Source organism: Archocentrus centrarchus, unplaced genomic scaffold, assembly GCF_007364275.1.
Source record: "Archocentrus centrarchus isolate MPI-CPG fArcCen1 unplaced genomic scaffold, fArcCen1 scaffold_36_ctg1, whole genome shotgun sequence".
Classification (NCBI taxonomy): domain Eukaryota; kingdom Metazoa; phylum Chordata; class Actinopteri; order Cichliformes; family Cichlidae; genus Archocentrus; species Archocentrus centrarchus.
Window position 1 is genome coordinate 566173 of NW_022060263.1, and position 27829 is coordinate 594001.

A 27829-nucleotide genomic window follows, 5' to 3' on the forward strand; every position below is an offset into this window, starting at 1 on the left:
GAACACCTGAATTCAGTGATTTGATTTGGTCAGTGAATACTTCTGGCAATGCAGTGTAGATAACTATATACCTTTTTGAGGGGCATAAGCAGGAAAGCATATATATATATATATTTGCAGTGTTTCTTTTAGATGCAATATCAGAAGATGATCTTTGCTTGACTAAACAGAAAAGTAGATTGAGATCAAATTGTAATTGCCCTGCTATGGACCAGAAACTTGTCCAGGGTATACCTCTCCTCATGCCCTACAACAGCTCCAGCACCACTGTGTTGGATGGATGGACAGATGGACGGACAGATGGATGGATGGATGGATGGACAGATGGACGGACAGATGGATGGATGGATGGATGGATGGACAGATGGACGGACAGACAGATGGACGGACAGATGGATGGATGGATGGACGGACGGACAGATGGACGGACAGATGGATGGATGGATGGATGGATTGTGGTGGTGCTGGAGCCTATCCCAGCTGACACTGGGCAAGAGTGTAGGGACACCCTGGATAGGTCTCCAGTCTAACTCACTGCTAACACAGAGACAGACAATCATTGATGCTCACACTCACACCTACGGCCACATAATGAACTTAACTTGCATATATTTGGACTTTGGGAGGAAGCTGGAGTACAGGGACAACATGCAAACTCCTCGGAGAAAGGCCAGAGCCAGCCAGCAGATCGAACCCAGGACCTTCTTGCTGTGAGGCAACAGTGCTATTCTACGTGAGCATATCAGGTGGTGTAAAGGTTAGCACTAGTGCCGTCAAGTCTATGAGTGAATAATAAATGGTACCCTCCATACCCAACATTTTCTTATAAAAAAGCCCACTTTTGTTAGATTACATTAACCCTTTGAGGTCATCATTGGTGATGACACCAACCCTAGTCCTGAACTCCAATCCTAACCCTGCGTATTGGAGAAAACCAAACAGAGCTTTTGGGAAAAAAATGCAAACATTTTTACATGAATACCTTTTGTCTTCTGATTGCCAAGACGGTGAAGAAAAAAGAAAAACAAATTCATATTCTGATAGCACAGGGTTAGAGTTAGGGTCATCACATGACTTACACCTGACGGGTTAAGTAAAATGATTAACTATATTAAGTGTCATGATTCACAACACGTTGGGCTGCAATTGCTGTATTTCTGTGTCCTATTTCCTGCGCAGCTGTAGCATTTGGCCAAATTCATCTAGGAGGCATTCTGTGTTGGTGACTGGCCCACCTGTGTTGTTGGTGACATTTCACAAATCTCTGCAGTCATCAAAAAAACAAACTAAACAAATGAAAGCTTTTGTTTGCAAGCATCAGTGAGACAACCTCTCATGGAATGACTTGGAAAATAAAGCCTACAGCTTCACAGAAGAACCAACAGGCTGCAGCTGTTGCTCACAGTGTGAGAGCTTGAATTTGAATTTATAACTGACTGATTTTATTTATATTCACATATTAGCATGGAATATATTGGATAAAATCAGAGCACTGTGTCCTATTTCCATCCCCACTCACTTCATGATGTGGCTTACTCTCCACTTCATGATTATTCTCATCAGGTTGTCAGGCTTAGAGTTATTTACATCTCTAATGGATTCCTTAATTGAGGTCAAGTTGAGGCATATCTGCTGCTGAACAATTCAGGTTTGCAAGGAGTGGACTGAAAAAACAAAATGCTGGACTGGAGCAGTAGAGAACACCATGTTCTCTCTGTAATGTTATCACTGGTACATTGACCTTGCAAGGGACAAAGCAGCTGGCAAAGTTGTGACAGCTAAGTGACGAGTACTGCCTCCAGAGTGTCAGAACTCAATATGTTTTGTCCTATATGTCATGCAGACTGTGGATCAGCTTCTGTCCCTCTACCTGTCTGTCAAAAGTCACATCTCAGGTGACAGTTCAGGTGATACAGAGCACATTGTGTTTGTGCCATCAAAAGAACTTTCTGGCTTGTCTGCGGCGGCAACGAAAAGAAGTACCCAAAATCAAAATGGCCGCCGTAATGACATCAACCTGGTCACACGGCTCCTCCCAAATGATGGTACACCGTAAAAAACTGAAGGTCAAAATCCTAATACTAACTCTAATTCTATATGAATGCATCACATCGCCATAGAATCAGCATGGATATTTGTGCTGCCCAGGGCAACATTTGTAATTATTTTATTGACTCCTCAGCCTTGACGCAACTTTCCCAGTTTCTCCATGAGCAACAGATAAATATCAGGACAGGGGATTAAAAAAAAAAAATCAATGGGGAAATTTCTGTGAAAATTAATGTGGATATTCCTGATTGCAGTATGATGAATACTAATAATTTTGGAAGAGTCATGACTTTGGAGCCAGCATCAGGTCAAAAACACTTTTACCTAAGAAATGTGCAAATTTAACAGAACACATTTATGCATTTCTGAGGATTAACAATTACATTTTTTTTTCATGGCACCATTACTAATGAAATATGTCAGCCTTGCATACAGAATTTCTGCTATACTGTCATGAAATTTACTGTGCACGCTAATACACTGAGGGGATTAACCCCTTTGGACTTAATGACCCCCATGCCTCTCGAGGCCACTGGATGGGGAATTTAGATCTATAAGCTGGTCAAGTTGTAATCTTTTGGATTTGAGAAGCCATAAATCCTACATTACTGCTCGCAGTGAGACTTGAGAAGAACAAGATGTCCTTTTAATTTAAGCATTATTTGATGGAAGTACCATGACAACATTTATATATATATATATATATATATATATATATATATATATATATATATATATATATATATAGAAGAGACAAAAAACTGGGTGAAAATGAATGATTAAATCCATGGGTAAGACAACTGAACATACATTTTAATCCCTCGGGAGGTAGTCTAAAGTGCTGCTGGGCTCTGGATCAATGCAGGCTAATCTATAAGCCAGTGTACTCTTTACTCTGAGCTTTCTGCCAGTTCTCGGGTGATGTTGAAAGGAGTAAAAGGTGACAACACGAGGTCTACAATGATCTCACCTGTCATGTTGCAGTATACCTGTGTGGGCCCCAAAGGACCACTCCCATCTGGATCAATGAAGTAGAAGCCAGAGGAGCTGCCACTCAGCTTGTAGGCCTCACAGGACGACTCGTAAATGGCTGGAAGATGCAGAGTGGGGACAGAAATCAGTTATTCCTCCAAGAATCAGCCCACGCTCTGACAGCTTTCCATCGGATGAGTCATGAATACACAAAATCTATTTATGAACTCTTTATAAGTTGTTTTCATACTTTAAGATAAGTAACGTGGTTGGTGATGGTGACATATGCTTGGATTCTATGAATATCTGCTTTTTAGTTGTTTTCCCCCTCATGCTGATTATGGCACCAACTGCATCCTGATCCCACATTTTGTTGTTTTGTAGAGTCTTAAAACCGAATTTATTCATCAGACCATTTTAAAGTGTATACACTACACAAAATGCTTCGGCTCTGAACCAAATGTAATTTTGCATTACTTTCATGAGATGTCATCCTCCACACAAACAGATTCAAATCAAACAGCTGAAACAATAGGCCCCTGACTGTCATTCTAATTGGATGAAATGACAATGACAGCAAGCAAACTTTATTGTCTGTCACTAGCTTGATAATAAGTTCTATTATTTGATGAAAATAAGTCAAGTCAAGCTATTTGCAAGCACATTCTCAAAAATAGAAGTTGATGGAAAAAATAAGATAAATGAAAGAGACATCAGAAAAAACATTAAGGAAAGTTTTTGTCCTAAAAAACTGGCTTTAAAACTGCATGAAGAAACAGTCCCCTGTGAGGTTCTCTAGACCCCATAGTATCTGGTTTCAATAGCAAGTGTCCTAGATGGGATGAAAAGGGTGCTATGAAAAAGAGTACTAACACTAGCCCATTTAGATTAGACAATGCTCATAAGGCAAGATGGTGCCACTTAGTGTCTACAAACCAGAATGTCAGTGATATGGTCGCTCACCCAGTTCACAATCCATCACCGTTCACATGAAGACCCATTATGTGATCATTTTCTATAAGTTTGATTAAATTCTGACAAATACTGTAGGAGGATTAGCAATTCTTGTGAACCGTGGATGGATGGATGACACCTCGCCATGGCATAAGCTTATCGGCCCTTTAGCCAGATGAGCTAAAAATTAATTCTTCAGTTAACTGATTAATGTTTCCATCCATTTCTGCTAGTGTCAAAGCTAAGAGGTACCAGTTAGGCTAGCTGGCACCAGTATCATAAGTATAACTAGTATCAGGATGGTAAAGTGTTAACTGTGTCCAGTGATCACATTATAGGGAACTGGTTTCTAACCCCACTGAGAGTTTTGAAAATGAGCCTTTTTTTTTTTTAATAGTTCATGCAGTTCAAACTCTTGAGCAAGTGAAGTTTGTGTTTTTGGCACAATCCAGATATAAAGCAAGAAATCATTTGAATTCTATTGAATTTGCTGAATATTTCCAAGTACTCAGTTTCCAGAAATTCAAGTTTGAGTTCTAGACAAAAAAGTTGATTTTATGTGTTTACGGAGAAGTTGATGAAAGGCCCTATTTTTAATTCAGCAGATGATCTTATCTGCCATGTTCTCTCCATCAGCCAAACAGAACTGTGTTTGTCTGCATATAAACAAGATATCAGTATTCTGGGGCAGGGAAATTTCTCACATACTTTCCAACAGCCGTCTCCATAGCAAATATCAAGGCAATGTCATAAAATGACAGCCGTAAGGAAAAACTCCTACATGCAGAGTCAGTCTAAAGTCAGCCAGTCTAACACTATTTAGGGTGTAGCAAAAAAGATTCTTAGAATTTTGATAGCGAGAATAGCAGCACTGGTTGTAAAGGTGTTGTCAAGTTGAAGCAGGACAGCTTTTTTTGCTTTGCACAAGATGAAGAAAGGTATGAGTGAGGCAGGTAGATGTGTGCCGAATCGAATGACACAACTCAGTAGACCAGGAATAAATGGGGTGGTGCAGTGGGTGTGATGGTGGGTTTGAGAGGAGGTGAAGAAATGAAAGTGAGACAAAGTGCTCACAGTTGTGACATGTCGCTCCAGCATAACCCGTCCCTGAACAGTCACAAGAGAAAGAGCTCCACATCTGAGAGCAGCGGGCTCCATGTTCACACAGGTTAGGAAGGCATCTGAAAAAAGGAAAGCAGACTGTTACACAAGAGTTTATCAGCAGGGATGCTGGCCTGACTGTTTCCACTTCTGATATGATACTGGGTACCAATACAGAGTACCAATCCATTATCACTGTTCAATGAATAAGCCCTTCATTCCTCACTCTGTAGAACAGACTGGAAATCATTGTTTATGTGCACGTAAACTTTTCTAACTTTGTAAAATAAAACATAACAAATACATCCAAAAATATAAATGTAATAAACTGGAATTTATTAATAAAATAATAAATGACAAAGAAATACTTGTCTCAGTATGAGTCTTGACTACATACTGCTGACATTAACAGTCATTCTAGTTTCTCCTTTGTGTAAGTGCACCATCTCTCTCTCACACACACACTCACACAACATCACCAGTCGTAATCCTTTAATCTGCACACATTGGGCCTTATTCACAAACAGCGTGTTTGCACAAATTTGTGCGTAAACCATGCGTACAAACTTTTCATACACAAATCAGTGATTCATCAATATTTTGTACCTCAGTTTGTTAGAATGTTATGAACAAATTTAGATAAATTAAATGAAACACTAATACTTCTACTACTACTACTACTACTACTACTAATATTAATGATAATATTTCTTATTATGATTTCCTTCTGGTTATTTACAGTTTTTCAAAACACCGTAAGCCTAAACATGCCAGGAATGACACATTCCAGAGTTTGGGGTCTTGGGTTTTTGAAGTTCTGCTATTGTTTTATTTCTTCAGTTATGTTTCTTAGTTTAATGGACTTTTGTAGTTTAATTATTTTAGTGACCAATGGTTTATTTTGTGTTGTACTGTTTCTTGTATTCCTTAGTGTGTTTGTTTCTTCCCGGTTCATCCTTGCTTTTTGTCATTACAGTTTGTGTGTTCTCCTTTTCCCTGTGTCTTTACAGTTTGGTTCTCCCTGTGTTTTGTCCCTTAGTGTTCCTCCCTGTTTATGAGGAGGCTTTTGTGTCTGTTTTCCTCAGTGTGTCTGCCTCCCCGTGTGGTGTCAAGTTTGCGTTTCTATTTCCTGTCTTCTCACTTCCTGTTTTAGTTTGCCAGGTTCATGTTCCATATGCCTTGTGTCCCGCTTTGCTTCCCTGTGTCTCATTTCTGTTATTCTGTTCACCTGTTCTCTCAGCTGTCTTCACTTCTCTAACTTACCCCAGTGTGTACTGATTGTCTGCATTTTCCCTTGTCCTTTGTCCCATCATTGTCTATGGCTCCCTGCCGGCTGTGTGCTCTATCGGCTGTCTGTATCATAGTATTTGAGTAGTTTTCCTAGTTTATGCTGCTGGACCCAACCGCACAAACTAGGAAACAAAACCAGCTCTGTAAATCCTGTTCAACCTGCAATAAAGCCCTGCATCACGGGTCCATCTCCTGCCTGCCACACAGCTGACCATAACAGTACAACACGACCAAATATTGATCCAGCAGACTCAGTTCCATTGGATTCCTGCAAGGACCTGGCCAGGGTGTTTGTGATCTTTACCTGCATCACCAAGTCCCCAGACCTCAAGACAATGTCTATTGGGCTGAATACGGCTGATGCTATTATGGGGAAAAGTTCTCAGCTACAATGAGAACTCAGCCTCCCCAGCCAGAGACTGACTCTTGTATTGTTCAGCCTAGAAAATCTGTGTTCCTGAGCCAGCCAACAAAGACTTTTTGTGTCGTGCTTTTGGGTTGGCAGCAAAAGAGGCTGTGTACAATGCAAAGACTGTTGTGTAGCTGAGGCTTCCCCAGTGCCTGAGCTTCCTGTGCCTGTATATGTTCCACAGGTGGGGGCGGCCAGGGACCGTCCAGCCCCTGCACCTGTATCTGTTCCACAGGTGGGGGCAGCGAAGGTCCTGCCAAAACATCAGCCACAAGGAGTAGCAGTGTACCCTTCTGAAGCAGCCCCAGTCATCAATGGAGACAGATGCCCTGCAGAGTGGTCCTAGTCCTCAGAGAGAACAGCGATATATTCTGCACATCTACAATCTGAGCTTTCAGAGCAGTTACTTAGCCAGCCTTCAGCATCTGCAGCTCCACCACTCCCACCCTCAGCGTCTAAAGCACCACTGCCTGAATCATTATCTGTGCCAGACACTTCAGAGTCTGCACTGCCAATGGCATCAGAGTCTTCAGTGCCGCCTGCATCAGAGTCTTCAAGATGTTTGGAATCTTAAGCAGTAGCAGCAACTATCGCATTAAAGATCTTCAGCCGCAGTACCTTCATCTGAGCTTCCCACTCCGTCCAAGCCTCCAGAGGTTCCCACTCAGTCCAAATGTCCCGATTGTCCCGAGCCGATGAGTCCCGCTCCACCACTGCCTGCACCTGTTCCTAAGGGTTCCAAGCTTCCAGCATCTTCGGAGAAACCCGAGCCCCAGCAGTGTTCCACTTTGTCTGAGGCCCTTTTTCCACTGACCGGGTGCTGTGCCAGTGTTTTCTACCATATTACATGTGTATTACATGAGAAAAGCGAAGCGATTTTCACAGCTGTGAATCAGGTTGGGCTCTAAGGCTGAACTTGCTGCTTTGTATCAGTTCATATCACAGATAAAAGGACACAAAGTGCGTACTTGTCGTCTTGCTCTAATCAAGTCAAGTCAAGTCAAGTCAAGTTTATTTATAAAGCACATTTAAAACAACGACGTTGACCAAAGTGCTGTACAAGATCTGTAACCCCAAGGACTATACTAAATAAAAATAAAAATATATAAATAAATAAATAAAATAATAAAATAAAAATAAATAAATAAAAACATTAAGAACAATAAATAACATAAGAAAATTAAAAATGAAAACGTTTAAAACAAGTACCATAAAATACCATAAAACAATCATCTAAAAGGAGGTAGCACTGCAGCCAAATGCCAAGGAAAAGAAATGTGTTTTTAATAGAGATTTAAATGTGTGTATCGTCTGAGCTGTGCGGATATGGAGAGGTAGATCGTTCCATAGCTTTGGTGCTGCTGCTGCAAAAGCTCGATCACCTCTCTGTTTTAGTCTAGTTTTAGGCCTCTGTAAGAGCAGCTGGTTCGATGACCTCAGAGCTCTTACAGGGGTGTGACAGTGAAGCAGCTCAGACAGATACAAAGGTGCCAGTCCGTTTAAGGCTTTAAAAGTAAGCAATAAAATCTTAAAATCGATTCTAAAATGGACAGGGAGCCAGTGAAGGGATGACAGGACTGGGGTAATGTGTTCATGCTTTTTTAAACCGGTTAAAAGACGAGCTGCCGCATTCTGGACTACCTGCAGGCGGCGCACAGATGATTGATCTATGCCAAAGTACAGAGAATTACAGTAGTCCAGGCGGGAAGTAATAAAAGCATGAATAACTTTTTCCAGGTCCTGCTGTGGGAGATAAGGTTTTACCTTGGCAATAACTCTGAGTTGGTAAAAACTGATTTTGGTAACAGCACTTACTTGCTTCTCCATTTTAAAACTACTATCTAAAATGACACCCAGATTTTTCACAGCATCACGACAGTGAGGAGCCAAATGACTCGGAGTGCCAGAGGAGTAGCTTGAGGGGTCAAATTTACCAAAGCATATGACCTCGGTTTTGCTTTCATTAAGATTTAGGAAATTGTTTCTCATCCAGGACTTGATGTCACTTAGACAGTTCAGCAGGGGTTCCCATGGATCTCTGCTGTTCAGTTTGATCACTGTCTGTGTTTCCCTCTGTGCTGCACACAGATGCTGCAGTAGTTTGGTTTGGACCCTAAAACGTATTTGCAGAGCAACAGCGTGTTCTCCCACGTTTGTGGGCCCACACTCATACGTAAAGGAGCAGTTCATGAAGTGCGGTGGAAATGCAGGCCCATTTTTAAGCGTTTTGAAACCGACACCAGCACTGGCACGAGCAGCGGCACCTTGGAAACGTAGTATCAGTGTTCTGAGCCTGAGCCCTGGAGTCCAAGCTAATTTACCATTCTGCATTTATTGTCTGTGTTTTCTCTTGTCCTTTGTCGCGCTTTTGTCTATGGCTCCCTGCCCGTTGTGTCCTCTCCCATCTGTCGGTATCATAGCTTTTTGAATAGTTTTTCCTATCCAGCTCCGTAAATCCTGTTCAACCGCAATAAAGCTGAAGTAAGCTTAATCCTGTTTTGAGTCCTGCATCATGCATCTCCCGCCTGCCACACAGCTGACCATGACAGTTATGTTATCTTTTATTAAAAATTACTTCTATCATCACAGTCTAATGTATTGGCACTATCCCACAGTTGCTGGAGAATACGGTTGTCTGCTAGTTTTTTCTTTATTATTCCATGTCCACTTTGTCTACACTTAGTCTACACAAAATTATAACTAATATACAGAATCTCTATTATTTCAGCTCAGACCTTAACTGTTTCTGTTTCTTCAGTTGGACTTTCTCCTGCTTTCTTGGCTTCTCTCTTCTAACCTGTCACCAATTCTCCACTTCGCTGTGAGGTAAATGTGTTTCCTTATATGGAGAAATGAGGGTGTGACTGTACGCAAGCCTGCTGATTTAGCCCGATTCTGATTCACTAACATATGCTCAATGGGAAGAAAAAAATAGGCTGGTGCACACAATAACAATTTTGTGTACACACTTTCACAATTTCTACACAAATATTTATGAATGATAGCCAATATTTTTATATTCAAATTTTGAACAATTTTTTACAATAACAGATTCTATCTTTAGATTTGATAACCAACTAAAGTGCTTGAGATTAATTTTTGGCCACATTCTGTCATTGATGTTATAAATCAAATAATTTGAAGACCAGGAGAGTGTTTATGTCACTGGATGCAGGTCTTAATGGACAGTGTTAGAATTTGCTTCTGTTTTTTTTTTTTCAGCAACCAAATTACAACCAGAAAAAAGTTTTAATCTGTGTACTTTGGTACAAAATGCAAACTAAAACTAAAATGAAGTTCTTCCCACATTAATCAAGTGCTTGCACATCAGCGCTCATGTGTCACCGGATTTCTTTTTAATATTGTATTTAAAGAACTTTGAGGTAACTCTTAGTTTAACTGGTGCTCTAAAAATAAAATTAAATTGAACTATTGCAGGCTGTGAAGATTCTGCATTATGATGTGGAGCTCTAAACATGGCGATCTTCATTTGCGACATCTGTCATTCTGCTAAAGATGCCATATCCACTGATACCCCTTCAGTTCAACTGTGATTCACAAATCCCTATTTCAGGAGTATTATAAACAGCAAAGGACTGAGTGGACTTGCACTGATGAACATCTATCATTATAGATTTGCTCCAGTTTCACAGTGGGGAGAAGTAGCACTGCATCCATACATCCATGTTCTTGCATTCTCCAGGTGGGGCTGGAGTCTATCCCAGCTGTCATAAGGTGAGTGTCAGATTGGCAGTCCATCACATGGCTAAAACAGAGACAGCAACACGTCATGCTCACTTTCCCACCTATAGTCACTTTAGAATCAGCAGTTAACATGGTATGGTAAGGTTAGTGAAAGTTATGGAAAAAATCAATTGACTCCCTCAGTCCCATTCTATGCGCACGTGCGCACACACACACACACACACACACACACACGCACACATTAATATAATACGAAATAATCTTCATAGAGTATAAATGGAGGTAGAGTGATTTGACAGGGAAAGCGCTGCCTGTTCAGTTACCTGATCACAGTTTGCAGGTAATTTAAAAACTAGTGCAAACACAGAAAGAAAATCAGGTAAAATATTGCTGTTGTTAGCGTCCTTCATGCTGTTAGCTCTCCTACTGGCAGGAAGTGCTCTGCCACTGACTGAAGTGGTGTACTAAACACAACAACATAGAACTGAGCTGAACAGATGAGCCCTCACTGTCACCAGATCATTTGTTGGAGATCTGATCCAATCAGATCTGTACATGTCCATTTATCACTGGAAATACTTTGCATCAATTATTATTTGGACTGATTAGTTATTTTCTCTTTAGAATATAAGAAAAAAATATATAAATACTTCCTCTGTCTAACCAGCAATCAAGAAGTGAGACATGAAAAAAGCCAGTATGTAAAAAACAAAACAGAAGACAAGCCAGTTATCACACTCAAAAAGCTGCAAGCAGAGAATTTTTGGCTTTTGATCGCTTGTAATTAATTGATTATTAAAATGCTTGCTAATTAATTTTCTTGTCTGTTGACTAATTCAAAAATCTCTAGTTACCTCCTAATGTGCATTTATCTTCAATTTCTAGCTCTTTCATGTGTTCAGAACAACAAAGCATTTGGGAGCAGCTCAAGATGATAACACTTTATTTCCTACCACAAAGAAACACACACACACACACACACACACACACACACACAGCTTCTAGGCATTTGCATTAGGTACTAACAAATCCAATTCTTTTGTTCATGTTTACAAAGCTGATCTTTTATCCATCAGGTAAGAAGGAGCCCTGCTCACATTCCCCTTTATTCTTTTCTATGCTGTCATGTGCATCAGCTTTGGAGCCCCCCCCCCCCCCCCCACCTCCCCACGAAAGAAAGACTCATTTGCTGTTGATTCATGTTGTGCAAAGTAAAAATAAAAACAAGTGTGAACTGACAGTTTCTCACTGTGTCCTTGTCTGGATTTGAAAAAGTGAAGACACGGCAATGTTTCTCTAAAAATAAATGCATCTCTGTCACCTTCAAACAAGAATGCCTGTTAATAGGATTTCACCACAAAACGTGTTTCACAGAAAATTTTAAACCACACTCTTCTGATTAATAGTCCTGTCCTCAAGCCTCCTTGAGTTTCACATAATTGCCACCCTTTCAAGCATGCATCTATAATTTCATACACTTTTATCTCTCACCTATTAACTGCAGCAGCACAGGCCAGCCGCAACATGGATAAGGTTGCAGCCATTGGTTTAATTACCATCAGGCTATTTTCTGATGTTGTGTCCATGGCTGCCCTTACAGGTCAAGAAATGACAGCAGCCAGCACACCCAAGTGCACATGAACAATAAACTGAGTCACAAGGTGTAATTAGACTGAAAGAAAAAGAGATTAACTCTGATAAAAGTTAATTTTCTCATATACTCAGGGGTCTTTACATGTAGCGAAGAAATAAAAGTGAAATGAAAGTTAAAATCTCACAAGCTCAGCCTTACAATAGGTTACAGTGCAGGATAGCATCAGTTAGCAAAAGTTATTTTACAACTTTAGCTACGTTTATTACATGACATGTAAAGATTTTCAGTATATGTGACATGACCAGGCTGTTATCTGTTATTACAGTACACTGCACATAAATGATCAATGTAGCCGCTGTAATGACACCTAGTGATTCATGAAATCTTGTTATGAAGCCTGATCATTTTCTCTCTCACCATATTGGCGTTTTGAAACTAGATGTGATGTGAGGGTGGATCTGACTGAGAAACCCTGGGACATTGCACACTCATATAATGTAAGCTTAAGTCTCCTTATAATCATTTTTGACTCTAAGGAGACCATATTTTATAAAATGAGCATCATAATAAGGCTTGAAACTAGTGATTGAGACCATGAAATCAGGACAGTGTTTCAGGTCACAGGTGAGATGAGCATTAGTCATATTCTCACAGACTTCCATACACCTATCTTTTTGCAACCGTGCAGGTCGCTCCGTAATGGTCCTTAGAAAAAATGCAGGTTAAAGTCATTTGTTTTTTCTGTCTTATGTATTTGCTCAGAGTAGAGCCACTGGTCCCTCAGTAGAGATGGCTCAGGCATTCTGCCACAATGCCTCCTGGATGCATCTTAGCAGAGCAATTAATGCATGCCCATCCAAGAGGAGGCCCCAAAGCAGACCCAGAGCATGAAGACTGGCTTGGGAACGACTCATTGTCCAAACAGAAGAGCTATAGGAGGTGGCTAGGAAGATGTTTGGACAACCATGGTAGGACTGCTGCCCCTGCGCCCCAGATAAGCAGTAGAACAATGGACACATGGATGCATCGATGGATGGCTGCTTAGAGCGACTCACTTAAAGAAAACAGAGGAAGTGAACTAGGGTAGTTCATTTTGGGGATGGTGAACAATGAGCTTTATGCTAGTTCATATTAAGTGTGAACTTGTACCACAGTGGAGTATCTGCACCAATGTTACTTCTTTTTCCTCTGCTCCATCTTTCAACCAACTTTACTGAAACACAGCCTGGTAGTTTTGTGTAATCCAGCTGGCAGACAAATGACACTGAACAGCAGGCATGTCTCTTACCTTGATGGGCTTCTCTTCTCATTACAGAAGTAATGGGTACGGATACATATTTGGAACATGTGTCACACCACATTATTATGGGATTTTTTTTTTTTTCAGATCTAATGATGTAGATACCAACAGCTTGTGAGTCAGTTGGTCATATTCAGCCAGTTTAAAAAAGGCTCTGCAGATACTTCAGTAGGGGCTAACAAGTCATAGAGCTGACTTCTCAGTTGAGAACACAGACTTGACTCGGATTCTTGATCAACACCACTCAATAAATCAAATTAGGTGGAACAACAAAAACATGCTGGTGGAATACAGTTGGTGCATCTCATTCCATCATTCAGTCATTTCCTGCAGAGCATCCTTTGGCCCACTGACAAAACAGACTGTCAGTATTGCTGTGTTGGCGTATCCTCTGACTGCAAACACTGGCAGTTAGTGTGAAAACTGAAAAACAGAAAATCTCCTTGGTGCAAACACAAGAAAAAAAGCAGTCTGCATGTTTGTCTCAGTCCTAAACATGTTTCAATCCACATGCAGGTGTTGGCGCTTGTAGGTCCACCAGTTGTGTTCACAAGACCCACAGCTGTGCAGGGTAATGAGGGGGAGCATGGCACACAGGACAGTAGGGAGGCAGCTTGTTAGCATAGTCCTCTGTCAGAGAAGGTACTTCCGAGTTTTGTGTTGCACTTTAATTGGACGATCCTGTCAGTTTGTCTCTTTGGGACAAGATGTCAGTGACATTCAGGCTGCTCTGCAGACAGCACACTGTCATCCACAAATTAACAGTATGGGCATGGATAACTCTTTGCTGCCAGCTTGGATAATGTTTGACATTCAACAATCACATATTTTATTTTTTTTTAAGATCTACATTTGAACAATCCTCTTATTAAAAGAAAGTATTGACAAGAAAGTCAAACTACCTTACCTGTCTTTTATATTGCAAATGTCAAACTGAAGCTCATTATAATTCCCCAGAAGACCTTGCTGTACATGACTGAGATTCATCGGCTGGCTGTTGATAAATATAAGTTGCATACAACCCTGGAAGGCTGGAGTAAAGACCTGGCAGTCCATTGCAGAGGTAGGACAGCCTGGATGGAAATAACACATGATCCAACCTTTAGTTTTATTTTAGTTAGAGCTGGTGTGTAAGTGAGAACGCCTTAAGCTATGTTAATATTGGAAGCACAATGTGTAAATCCACTAACCTCCAAAGTAAAAGCTGCCTCTTGATTGCACTTGTTCCCAAAGTTCAATTGTGGAGGAGGGCTCATTATCCACAGTAAGGGTGATCTGTAGATTCCTCGCATCAAGGCTCACAGAGTGCCACAGTCCATCGCTGACTCTGCTACCTAATGAAGAACAATGTTTAGAAGTCTGTGTCACAGAAAGTTCATTTATTTAGTTAGTTTTTAAAAAAATGATTATTTGTTTTACTTTAGTTAAAAATACACTTTGGAAAGCTGCCAGTAAATATCTTCTGCATACTTCCGTCTCACAGTTGTTTTCACGGACACCGCAGGAGCTGCAAAGCTTCCAGCCTCTTCCATCACTCTGAGCCTCCAAACAAAAAGTCTGCCTCCTCCGCCGTGTCACTCAGCGCATATTTTATCATTTAGATGAAGTGAATATGGAAATGTGGAGAAATTATTAACGTCAGCTTCTTCCTGGTTGTTTGTTATTGTCAACAAATAACGTGGATGCATTACCTCCATTAATGTGAAGAAAGCACTGCACCGTACTCTATACTTCTTCATTCTATGTTTAAAGCAGGTGCTATTGCACCTCCTTTGTTTGTTAGTTACAGTTGATCAGCTACAGTTAAAAGCTGTTAAGACTCTGAGAAGTGGTGAAGAGCATATAATATATGATAAATTGTTATCCAGTAAAATAAATTAAATAGCAGTATGGTGAATGGACTGGTTCCTATTTAGTGCTTTTCTACTCTACCTGAGCACTCAAAGGGCTGTATACAACATGCCTAACACTAAGAATGCATGAGCAGACACCAATGCTTGGCTGTTTTAGATTGGTAACAGGGGTAGGGGTGGGGTCAAACAGCTGTTATAATAAAGTCAGTGAACAAGTGTGTGAAGTTAGATGGGTCTAGCTTGAATCTGAAGATCCTAGGTGAGATCGGTCTTGAGTTATTGCGTTCACAAGATTTTCAGAAAACTTAACCTCTGACCTTTGCCTTTAGGTCAAATCTGCAAAAAATATGAACTCATCTGAGATTTTTCAAATATGCATCTACAGTGTGAATTTGAATATCCTAGGTCACGTCGTTCTAGAGTTATAACCAAAGTCAACCCTTTAACTCCGAATGCATCTTCAAAAGTGCCGCCCTTCATGGACTTCTGGCAACAAATACCCTAATACCCCAATGTGGCTGTGAAGTGCAGTCTGGGCTTTCAGGAACCATTTGAATTTTTTCGATAGGACAAACGTTCGCGGAGTTACGGTGAAAAAGCCAGCTGATCAAAGTTCCTTTGATCATACAAAATGCTGAGTACCATTTTGAGTTGCTGCGATGAGATTTGTGTAAAAAGCACTAGCCTGCCACATTATCTTTTCACTATGATTTTCAGGGTGTCTTTCAGACCCCTGTAGGTTGATAATTTTCATTTCCATAAAACAATGCTGCATCCTTTCGATCCTCACATATTACCCAGTCCATATTAGCAGAGCTAAAGTGCGGTATATGGACTTAAACCACCATCACAGGTGATAACCCTCACTGGAACAAAACTAAAGAACAAAAACAAAACTTATTTTTGGGGGAATAAAAATTGTAGTAGTTTCTGTTATGTGTCATTTAGACTGATTATTTTCTTTGTTTTCTGATTGCTAATACTTGGGAGTCCAGTTGCAGTTGTTACTGATGACCCAGAGGGTTAATAAAGTGAACCTTTAATGTCCCAGTGCATCAGAAAATTGTATTTCCTAGATAAAAGTGACAGTAAGACATTATCTTCACAAATCACTAAAAAGTGAACTATGAATAGAAAATGATTAAACCACACCTCCAGTGCAACTGTGCTGAACTCAGACCAAGTTAGTCCAATAATGCCTGTCGCTTACAGCAGATCCCTTTATCCCAGAAGACTGAGCGCCACAGGAACTGTTTTTTCTTCTCTCCATTGACCACTTCATGGAATAAGCTGTGTAGCCATGACAGACTGCTGTCTGCTCCTGCTGCCACTGGCTGTGGCTCAGGAGGTAGAGCAGGTCACCTACTAATTGGAAGGTTGGCAGTTCGATTCCCGGCTGCTCTGAGCTGCATGCCAAAGTACCCTTGGGCACAATACTGAACCCCAAGTTGCTCTCTCACACAAGCGTTGGAGTATGAATGTGTGTGACAATGTTAGACAGTAAGCACTTAGCTTAGTTCCATATGGAAGTGCTTGTATGAACGGGTAAACGTGTTGAGTGCTCAGTCAGAGTAGAAAAGCGCTATATAAGAACTAGCTACATCTCTAATCAGGGATTAGATTCTTTTTCCTTATTTTCTGTTAAATACTGTTACAGAGGTGAACAGTCACATGGCCAGGATTTAAAATGTAAAATCCTGGCAGTATATGTAAAAGTAATAAAAGTTCAGGCTTGAGACGGCTCTCAGTTTGAGGCAGTTTTTTCTGCTTGTCTCTATTTCATGCCAGGGGATATGCTTACAACAGTGTTATCATTCTCACATCCAACCTGGGGCCACTTGTGTTTGAGTGCTACAGCATACAGTAACAGTATTCCATCTGCTGCAGGTTCTACTAAGAGTCACCCCGCCAGCTCGCAGCACATCTCTAGAGCAGAACAAGGATTACAATCAGCGGCTGCAATCCAAGATAGAGGCGCTGGAGCCTGTCTGACAGCAGGACCAAAGAGTCTCTGAACAACTCAATGAACCTGAGGACAAGGTTGCCCATAGGAGGAGGACCAGGACCAGAGCGAGCTGGCTGGCAGCTATGGAACTTTCAAAATAAGAGCAAAGGGATGAATAGATGTGCAATAGTAATAGATCATGTCAAATATGGGGAAAAAAAAAAAAAGAAATTGTAAAACATACTCAAGCAGCCTTTAAAACTTTAGGCAGCCTGCCTGTCTGTGAGAAGGAAACACAGATACGTCCTGTTTAAGGTCTCAAAGACTGAATCTCTGATCCCCAGTTTTGCCTCTAAGAAATATAATTTTGATGCAATTCACTTTCACTTTAGTTTCACTTTATTCACTTTCACATCATTAGTTACAATGGCAGCTGCCCCACATCCATACCAGTCTCTCCCACAAACAGATGCAGACGTGTGAAGGAAGCAAAAACAGGTGATCCAAAATGAGTTTATCGCCTGATCTGACTGAAATACTTAATTAAGCCTACAGTGCTGATCATTTCTGGCCTTATCACGTTGAGACATTCAACCAAATTCTTTTCACAGTAGTGTCTCTATGCACAGATCACACATACAAGGTTGCCCATCGGGACATATTAGACATCTATCAATTAGGGCCCATTTTTTTTCTGTCATCAAACTGAAAATGAAAGCAGTTTTAAACACTGAGGTGGCAGATCTAATGAAACTGAAAAGAAAAGGTTCAATTTAGAAGAAAAAAATGAATACTAACACCTTGGTGAAGCCTGGAGCTCAATTTAATGATTGCACTGAGAGTGATATTGCTAGGTGTTTGACATTGTCATACCTTTCTAGGAAATTGGTAAGAAAGGTAAGAATCTTTACCTCAATTTAATTAAAATCTGCAGTCTGAGATCTTTGACAGAACTTTGAAGGAAAAAAAATCTCTGTTTACGACGCATTTCTTAAGCTACCAGTGCTAGCAAAGGATCATTTTTATAGCTTAAACTGACCCTCACTCAGCACAGCATGCTCATGTTTACTGACCCAGCCAATGTTTACGCACCACGGGAATAATACACACCTATCAGCAGTGAGTCCAGTTTTCACTGTGTGTGTCTCACAGTTTGGTCCAGGCATCATAGAGAAGATGTTCAGCTGCACTGAGTATCATACATCATTTCTCTTCTGGACTACTGTCACGTGGTGTAATTAAGGAATTTCCTCCACCCTGTGTCTGCCTGACAGAACATGTTCCCAGAGGATAAGTTTGCATTTCACACACATTTAGAGACGAGAACCTGGGGACACTCTCAGTGTGTTTAATATATAATCGTCTTCTTTGCTCCTTGAATTCGTAACCAAGATGCTATGAGAGCTCTGGCTCAATAATCATTTCAGTTTGACCTCCAAAAATCTACCAGAGGAAGAATACGAGAAATTCTGATGACAGTAAAATGAACAATAAATAGACAAATTACATATCTTATTTTGACTATGGTAAATGTAGTGTTTCTGCATGACTGCAGAACTCTAGGTCATGCTCCTCATAGGCTGCAGCTCTAAGGCTGATATGTCCTTGTGCAGATGGATAATTTAATGCACCATGAGGCAAATTATCTAAAAGGGAATACAGTCCCTTAGCTGTGGTTTTCTTTCAATCTATATTTCCCTGCAGCCATCCACGTGCTGAAAGCCTGACTTCCCCAAGCAATCCTACTTATCACAGTTATTTTTGCTAAGGAATCCTATACAGATGATTGGATATTTTAAGTAATTAATTTAAAAAAAAAACCTTTTATGTTTGAGTTTATTGAGGACAAAGATGAAAAATAAGACAGATGAAATTGCTTGCTGCAGCCAGAGTGTTCACCAGATTTTGGATTAGGGGAACATTGTGAGTCTGAGTCTTTGTCTCACAATGTTACTCTGGAGAACTTAATTGTGCAAACAGGTTATTTTGGGCTCGTCTTGCTCCAGTGGATATATGAGTGTCTCAATCAAGATGAAAAGGTTTAAGGTTTTGTGAAACCGCGACTAGCTCCAATCCTGTGTTTATGCTAAACTAACTAGTCTAATCTTTTTGCTAAGCTAACAGACGCCTGGCAGTAGTTTCTTATTAGACAACAAATAGAACAAAATGTTCAACTGATAATAATAATAATAATAATAATAATAATAATAATACCTTTGATTTATAACGCACTTTACATTTTAAAAAACCTCAAAGTGCTACAAAACAAAAAAACATTATAACAAACAGTAAAAGTAAAAAACACACTAAAAACAGACCATGGTGTAAAATTAAAATACACCAGGGTGTAGATAAAATAGCTAAGAATTATGCACAAAGATTAAAAGCTCTTATAAAAAGAAAAGTCTTTAAGCCCTTTCTAAAACTGTCCAAAGTTTGAGGCGCTCTCAGTTCAGGTGGAAGCGAGTTCCATAGATGAGGGGCAGCCACACAGAAAGCCCGGCCCCCCTTAAATATGTCCTTGGTACGATGAGAGAGTTTGTGTGAGCCGATCTGGAGGAGCGTGCCGTACATTTTAAAGAAAGAAGTTCTTTAAGATAGGAAGGGGCATTGCCATAAACACATTGATACTTTTAGCAGTCATTGTAGGAACTGGATTTTTTTTTAGTCACATCATGTTAGCTTCATTTTTCATCTCTAGAGGTTTTCAGTTTGTTCTAACAGCAATGGCCCATTGGGGCCTGGGAGACACGTCCTCTAAAGGTGTCCTGGAGCGTCTGCCACGAGGACCGTGGAGGCAGATCCTTTGGGTCCCGATGGTTGCAGGGTGGATCAGCCCTGCTAGAGTAAAGTTCATGTTTCTTGAGCTGTTTCTGAGCAGTTTTTGCAGTGTGGCAGTGACATTATCCTGTTGGGAAAGGGTACAGCTTCCAGCCCACAGGGGTGTGCAATTGGTATGCAGCAATCTTTATGTGACTTTTACATATTCACATCAATGCAGGTCAAAGGTTTCCTGGCAGAATATTCCAGTGTAACAATTTAATAAATGTTAATCAATTCAGCTGCCAGTGTTTTTAATGTTGTGGCTAAGTGGTGTGTGTCATTTTAATTTAACCTTTAATAACTAACTTATATTAAAATCCAGTGCAAATATGACCTGATCTGTAGGTATTATTAAATCTACTAACAGTCACCAAATCTCTGATTTTGTATTCACTATCAACAATGTATAGTAGAATCTCTACTGAAATTCATGGACATGTGAATGTAGCCATTAGTGTGGACTCACCAACTGAGACCTCTGATTTCTGTCGTCCTGAGCTGTGGAGGGTCAGATGTAGCCGGCTGTTGCTGATCTGCAGCTCCAGTCTCTGTGGATTTGGGTTCAGCTGGACAGAGAGCAGCAACCCGTCTGGGTTCCACGTCCTGAACTGGAAGTGAACGGAGAAACCCCCCGCAGCAGGCGATGCTGATGGGAGCGACAGGAAGCTGCTGCTGGAACTCACAAAGGTGCAAGCCACCAGCTGGTGCTGTGAACACGAGAAGGTCACATTGCCCTAGAGGACAAAAAAGCCAAAGATGCAGATTTACATGCATCTCCCATGATGTATTAGGGAGGTCAGGTGTCGTGGGAAACTCCCTGCAGTAGGTCTGGAAATAAATGTCACGTTGATATGAACAAAAAGGGAACAGATGGTAAAGGAACCAAGAGAAGAACCTTGTTCTAGTCTCAACCAAAACATTCATTAAACTGAATTATTTGGCATCAACTGCAAATTATTCATCAGCAGCAATTTGTACTACTTAGATCAGAATATAAATTTATAATAATAATATAAAAGAGCTGACACATTTTGTAGTGTATGAAATAAAAATTTTATCAAATCAGATTGTTAGAGAAATAACCTCACATTCAGGGAGAAAATTGAAGGCCAATGTTTCTTGATATGGAATTATGGATTTATTATGTGTTTTTTCCCCCTAATTCTCTATTTTCTATGTTTCTGCACTCATAGGGATGGTCATTAAATTATACATAAAAAAAATCCAGTTTAATGCATGTAGGGGCTGTTTGCCAGACACCATTAAACAACACAAACAGAGGCACAACTAAGGAACTGCCAGATGATTAGATGCAAATGGAGGAGAAGCATGTAAAGCCAAATCTAATATGGGTATCACTCAGCAGCCCCACCCAACTGCTGTTATTGGCTAGGGACAACCAATTAGAAGAAAGCTGTCTCCATTGACGGGTGCCATTAAAGGAAAATGAGCTTGAAAAGCTTGTTTTAGATAGTGGACGAAAAAAGGGACTGAAAGTTTCAACCGTCTAGCTGTTGATCTGAGGTGAAGTGAAAGAATTTGGAGGTAGTTCCCCTCCTTTGTTAGTCCATCCACTTGGTGCAACACATCTCTGTGTTCCAATAGGACAAACTCTACTTCCTGGCTGTAGCAGCAGAGGTAGAGCAGGTCACCTACTAAGCAGACAGTTGGTAGGTCGATCCCTGGCTGCTCCAGTCTGCTCACCAAAGTATCCTTGCTCTCTGAAGTATTCATTTGAGTGTGAATGTTAGAAAGTACTTGGGTGTAGAAAAAGAGTGAATTAGGCATATTGTGTAAAGTCTTTGGAGTGCTTAGAGTAGATAAGACCCTTTATGCATAAATTTGACCCTGCATGGATTAGAGAAAATCCAAAATAAATTCATACTTGTGCTTCTAATTCTTGTTTTTTTACATAACTTTGGGAGGTGGGGGGTGGATTATACAGTATGTGACTTTTCCAGTACCTCTGTTCCTAAGCGTATATGAAAGTATATGCAATAATGAAAAAACTGAAAACAAATATCCTGATCCAAAACAAATACATCATAATATTTAAAATAATATAATTATGTTGTTATGTTGCAGACCTGGATAAGTGCATTTAACCACAGACAGTCATGTCTGCTGAGGTCAGAGTCCCATCAGTCCTGCTGCCTGCAGGGTAGCACAAGCAATCACCGCTCTTTGACTTTCAATATGATTCCCTCCTATCAACCTTGGAGAGATTGTCCCATTGAAATTCCATTACAGCTTCCATCATGCCTGCCTCTTTCCACCTCTGCTTCTGTCGTCAGTAAAGACCTTTTAATGCAGTAGTCAGATGTTAAGGTAGCGGTGTCTCAGATGAGGCTTGGCTTGTGGCTCTGTGGCTGACCAGTCTGATTGGTGTGGGAGGTGACTCTCAAAAGGCACTTGGACTTAATCATATAGTAGTCACAATCACAATGGATGTAATGTATTTCACTTTTCCTCAATGTCTGACAAGAACCACTTAAATAAGACAAATCAAATATCACATAAATCAGCAGACAGAAAAATTTGAAACTACGCAAGTGAGCACCTGCCTTTTCAAATAGCACCATCAGCAAGTCAGCATTTGAAGTCGAATATTCCCAAACCCTAAGCTTTTTGTTTCTTCACATGTTTGCATACTGCTGCTAAAGGTAGCGCCGGCAAAACGGCTGCACGACCTCAGACACCTGTGCCCCCTGTTTGTTTCTGTTGTTTGTTATTTCTCTTGGATGAGTGTTCTGGAACGCAAATTTCGTTATATGTTTACATATAATGACAATAAAGTCTTCTTGAATCTTGAATCTTAAACTAAACTTGCTCTGTCAAATATGTTCATTTGTAATTGAAAATAAAAGACTGCACTGCTTCTTGAGAAGTCCTGTTCTGATCTCCTGCACTTCAGTGGACACTAAATCTCCTGCAGTATGTCCTAATAGCAACCTTTCCACTTTAATTTGATTTTGACAATGAACACAAAGTGACAGAGAGGTTAACCTGGTAAACAAGACTGGTGGAAAGTTACAGCTGTTTCTGCCTCAGAATGCTACAGTAGACCTGCTCATGCTGAGGGCGAATTTAGGCTTCACAACTCTGGGCTCAAACCTCCCGCTCGGATGGGGCCGCTCTTTGCATGTTCTCCCTGTGCCTGTGAGGGCTTTCTCAGAGTGCTCCGTACTGTGCATTTATCCTGAGTCTGAAGACATGCATCTAAGTTTAAGTGGTTATATTAAAATTGCCTGTTGGTCGGGACACTGTGTGGTGGGGTCTCTGTCTGTGTTAGTTCTGTGATTGACGGGTGAGTTCTTCAGGGTGTAGCTGCAGCCTATGACAGCTACAATATGCTCCAGAATCAGTTAGGGGGGAATAACACCAGCTGTGGTTACACTAATTCACTATGAGCCTTACTTTCACTATGTGATTCTGCCTACACTGGGTACAAAATCTACGAGAAAAGTTGAGGCTGGATTGCACAACAAAAACTATAAGAGCATATCCTTTGTAGCAATGGGTAGCTTTCCCCAGACACATGTAATGGTGGAACAATCTGAGTAACTGAGGAACTCTACCCAGCAAAAGAAAAAATTTCTATTATTGGAGGAGGAGAAAATTATTCAAAAGTTTCCACTTTAATCTGAAAACATATTACAGCTCTCGATATAATATGTTTTCATAACAATCTAGCCTTTTACACCCAAAATGTTGAAGCAATTTTTCCTGTGATATCAAATATCAAAATTTTTCACATTTCTGTTTTGTGCTTAGTTTGAAACTTTTTGTACAGAGTAGAATGAAAAGTCTCCTTGCAGTAGGGCTGCAACGATTTATCGATTAACTCGATTAAATCGATTCTAAAAATTTATCGACACAAATTTACTGTGTCGATGCTTCGTTTAAACTCTGCAGCGCTCAGCTGTCTCGGTGGAAGCGGCGCTCCTCACTAGCATTAGCAGCATTAGTGCTGACGTTTTTTTGTGGGTTTATTGGGGGCTGGCAAACCAACATAGAACTGCATTACCGCCACCTACTGGACTGGAGTGTGAATCACTCACGTATACACAAGCACACATTCTAAAAAGCTCTCCGTCGCTGCGATGGATTTCATTTAACACAGAGTGGATCATCACTAGAGTTGCCACCTGTCTCGTAAAATACAGAACCCCGTATGTTACGGGACTCCGTGGAATACGGCTCCGTAACATGCCGTGTTCCGTACTTTACGGGACGAGTGGCAACTGTCGCTGACATGCATTTCCACGCCTCCACTGCTCTCTGTGTGTCTGTGTGTGTTGTGCTCGCTGAGAATTTCAGCTGCTATTTTTGTCTTTACTTCAGCTGTAGCTACCAGAACTGGTTTGCTAGCGAGCGCGGGCCATTAGCACTAGCGATGGTTCGGTACCGGAAGGCCCGCCCCCCAGGACCGAGGGGCTCCTTCAAAATATTTTTTATACTTTAATCCCTTATTAGTGACTAAATATAGACCTGCAGTAGAAACGTATTTTCGAGAATGCTTGTGAATACAAAGCATTACACCATTACTCACACATGCGCCATGCCTCCCGCAGCCACTAGTTTTTCAAAACACTCATAGCAGGCAGCGGTTTTAACTGCGCAAGCGCAAAGAGACGAAGCTGTGACGGTGAGCTCAAGTAGTGAAAAAGGAAACGTTTTTCCAGCGTCCAAAACAGCAGCTTTTTCTTTTAGTAACCACCATTAAATCTGTGAAACAGCTGGAGGTCCTTCATCAAGCACCTGATCAGCAAGTGTTAAGGTGAAGAAAAGAGAACTTTGTAGCTGCTCCATTCACCGCTGTTTGTTCACATGGCGAGAAACTGCAGTACGGAAGTTAAAATATGCAGATAAACTGTTAATAAAAAATGTATTTCTTATCCGATTACTCGATTAATCGCTGGAATAATCGATAGAATACTCAATTACTAAAATAATCGTTTTATGCAGCCCTAGTCTGCAGCAATGCTTAGATAGCTGCTGTGTGTCAAAGTAACATCCACATGCATGTGTAGCCCGGTGAAAAGAAAGCTACATTTTCCCAAACTGTTTATTCAATGTTCAGTATTATATTTGTGTGGGGAAGGGTAAAAAGAAAAAAAGAGAGGTTATTTGATTTAATACACATTTCTGATTTTATTTTGAAAAGTTCTAACTTCCCTAGTTACATGAGATTTCTAAAATCCTATTGGAGGGAGAAAATGTGCCCTGCCCTCCCCTCACCGAGCAGGCACGGTGCAGCTAGAGCGGACACCCCAAGTGACGTGAGCGAGACGAGAGCGAAGTTTCAGAAAGGAACGAAGTGAAGAGATGTGCTTTTCCCATTTCTCTGAAGTGGTTGTGGGAGAAAGTAAGGCCGATTGAAACGGCGAGCGACAAGTTAATACAGCTTGACCGTTCGCTAGTCGTCTTGGTGAGTAGACGCAACAGGAGCTGTAGCTAAGCTAAGATAGCAAACCTAGCATTAGCACATCGGTCAGTGGGGTGTGTCGCCGAGAGTGGTGCTAACAGGGGACGGGTATTCTTGATTGATGCTAATTGGCGGTATTAAAGTTAATCGTGTTTTAGTGCTGTGTACTTAAAAGTGAGTGTATTTCATGTTGCCCAGTGAATTGAGTCTGCGAATGTTTTGTTTTATGCAATTAAGTACTGTAGTGTGCGTAATTGTTGTTTGTAAAGTAGTTCAATGATAAGTTATTCAGTGTTTTGTGAGAACCCTTTATGCATAACCCATTGTGAGAAAAGTTGCATAGTAGGAAGATGTAGTTGTGGTTTGCATCAAAATATGGCTACCCACAATTGTAATGCCAGAACTGTGTGCAATAAGGATTTATTGTTACGCAGGCTGGGTTTTTTTCCCGTGGATCCCTTTTGACAGCTGAACCTGGACTCAGGATTTCCTCCGTGACGCGGAGGTGGCGAGCTACCCAAGGACCCGTTGGTTTTGGATGTCGATAGAGAACTTCACTCATTCCTCCCCTGGTACAAGTGAACCTGTCGCCTGTGGTAGGATTGATATAAACACACACAGTCATTGACTATTGCACACCAACTGTGCTGGGTGAGTGCAAGAGGAGTTTCCAGACTTAACTCACTATTCTTCGGATTGGAGACGGAAGTGATCACGTGACTGTTATCGCTCACTGCGTGGGTGCCTGATCACGTGACTGGGGAATCGTGACTGAATTTGATGAGACTCAGGTCCACAGTGAGCTATAAGGAAAGACTTGTTGTTATTGATATCGTTCATTTTTCACACTGATTGTGAAGACATGCCTACATGGTTGTGACTTCTTTGTTTTCTTTTCTTATCCTTGGATTATGATGTTTTTTATGAACACTGTTTTGAGACCCCGGGGTAGAGTGTATTGAAATTACCACTGTGGTAAATCCTTTAAGTATTTTATTTTATTCTATTTGTAGTTGCCTGTTAATTGTGTGTTTTCCAACAAAGTTATCAAACCCTCTCAAATCTCCAGCTGTTTCCTTGAGAGTCCCGCATTTTCTGGTTCTCCCTTCCCGAACTTAGTCACTGGTCCAGTCTCCGCGTCGCAGGCGTGGGCTACAGAATTCTTGGCGAGCCAGCCAGGAGAACCAGAGGGTTAAATAATTTTTCCCTGCAAATGAGTACTGCCTTTGATAAAAAAAAAAAAAAATGGATATTGTTCAGAAACACTCTATAAAGGTCCCTAATGCTGTGATCATCACTGGAATAGCTGGAGACGAGAAGGTTGAAGAAATTACAGATTATCTAAAACAATATGGTTCCATTAATAGGATCATACATGTAGATGAGCAAACCTCTGATCTCTACCCAAGCCTAATCGTAGAGTACAACACAGGGACTGCTGTGGAGGCATTAGCACCATTACTGCCTTTCATTCACAGAGCTCATGATAGTGGCATTAGCTATCATGTCCAATCCCTTGCTGGTGTTTATACACAAGCAGTTGGGAATAGTACCACCCAGTCCTACCTCACTGAGCTTAAAAACTTAGCTAAGGTAAGTGGGAGAGACTATGCTGATGTTCTCAAGGACATGATGTCCCAAATCAGCGAATCTATCACAGATCTTGTGCGTTCTACAACTGAGAGACTAGATAGAATACCCCAAATAACGGAGACCCCCACAACTGAGGAACTAGACAGCCCCCCTCAGTTAACTGAGACAGAGCATGCTACAGTTGCACCTCCTGTTAGGAGTACCGCCATGAAAGTAAGTACAGCACCACTTCCAGTTGAAGGTGGTGGGACACAGATTGCTCCAGCCCTGACTACACATGACCTCAATCCCCCAGAAGTGCAGCGTGTAGTAGTAGAGCACATCGTTAAAAGAGATGACAGTATGCTGCAGATGCAGTCTTCACTGAGACTTCGTGCATTCTCTGGTAAAATTCCCAGACCCAGTCATGAACCCGACTATGACACCTGGCGCTCCAGTGTTGAACTGCTTATGAGCGACCCCTCCATGTCAGAGCTGCAAAGATCTAGGAGAATCCTTGAAAGTCTCTTACCTCCAGCAGCTGATGTGGTCAGACATCTAAACTCCAACTGCTTACCTGCCGAGTATCTTCACTTACTCGATTCTGCTTACGGGTCTGTCCAAGATGGCAGTGAATTGTATGCCAAGTTTCTTAACACACTACAGGATGTAGGTGAGAAGCCGTCTACATATTTGCAGCGACTTCAAGTGACCTTGAATTTAGCTGTCAGAAGAGGTGGTGCCTCTAGCGAAGAAGCAGACAGACACCTCCTCACACAGTTCTGCAGAGGATGTTGGGATAATTCCCTCATTTCTGATCTGCAGTTAAAGCAA

The 27829-nt window shown here is 41.0% G+C and overlaps 1 protein-coding gene across 1 annotated transcript in view; it reads right to left on the reverse strand.

The window, feature by feature from the left end:
* cntnap5a (contactin associated protein family member 5a) overlaps window positions 1-27829 on the reverse strand; it is a 190279-nt gene that overhangs the window by 64052 nt on the left and 98398 nt on the right. Inside the window, exons 8-12 of the mRNA XM_030724387.1 lie at window positions 20462-20729; window positions 14565-14708; window positions 14282-14447; window positions 5050-5156; window positions 3020-3139 (exon numbers count right to left, since the gene is read on the reverse strand). Coding sequence (XP_030580247.1) covers window positions 3020-3139; window positions 5050-5156; window positions 14282-14447; window positions 14565-14708; window positions 20462-20729 — 805 coding nt within the window. The remainder of the gene's footprint in view (window positions 1-3019; window positions 3140-5049; window positions 5157-14281; window positions 14448-14564; window positions 14709-20461; window positions 20730-27829) is intronic.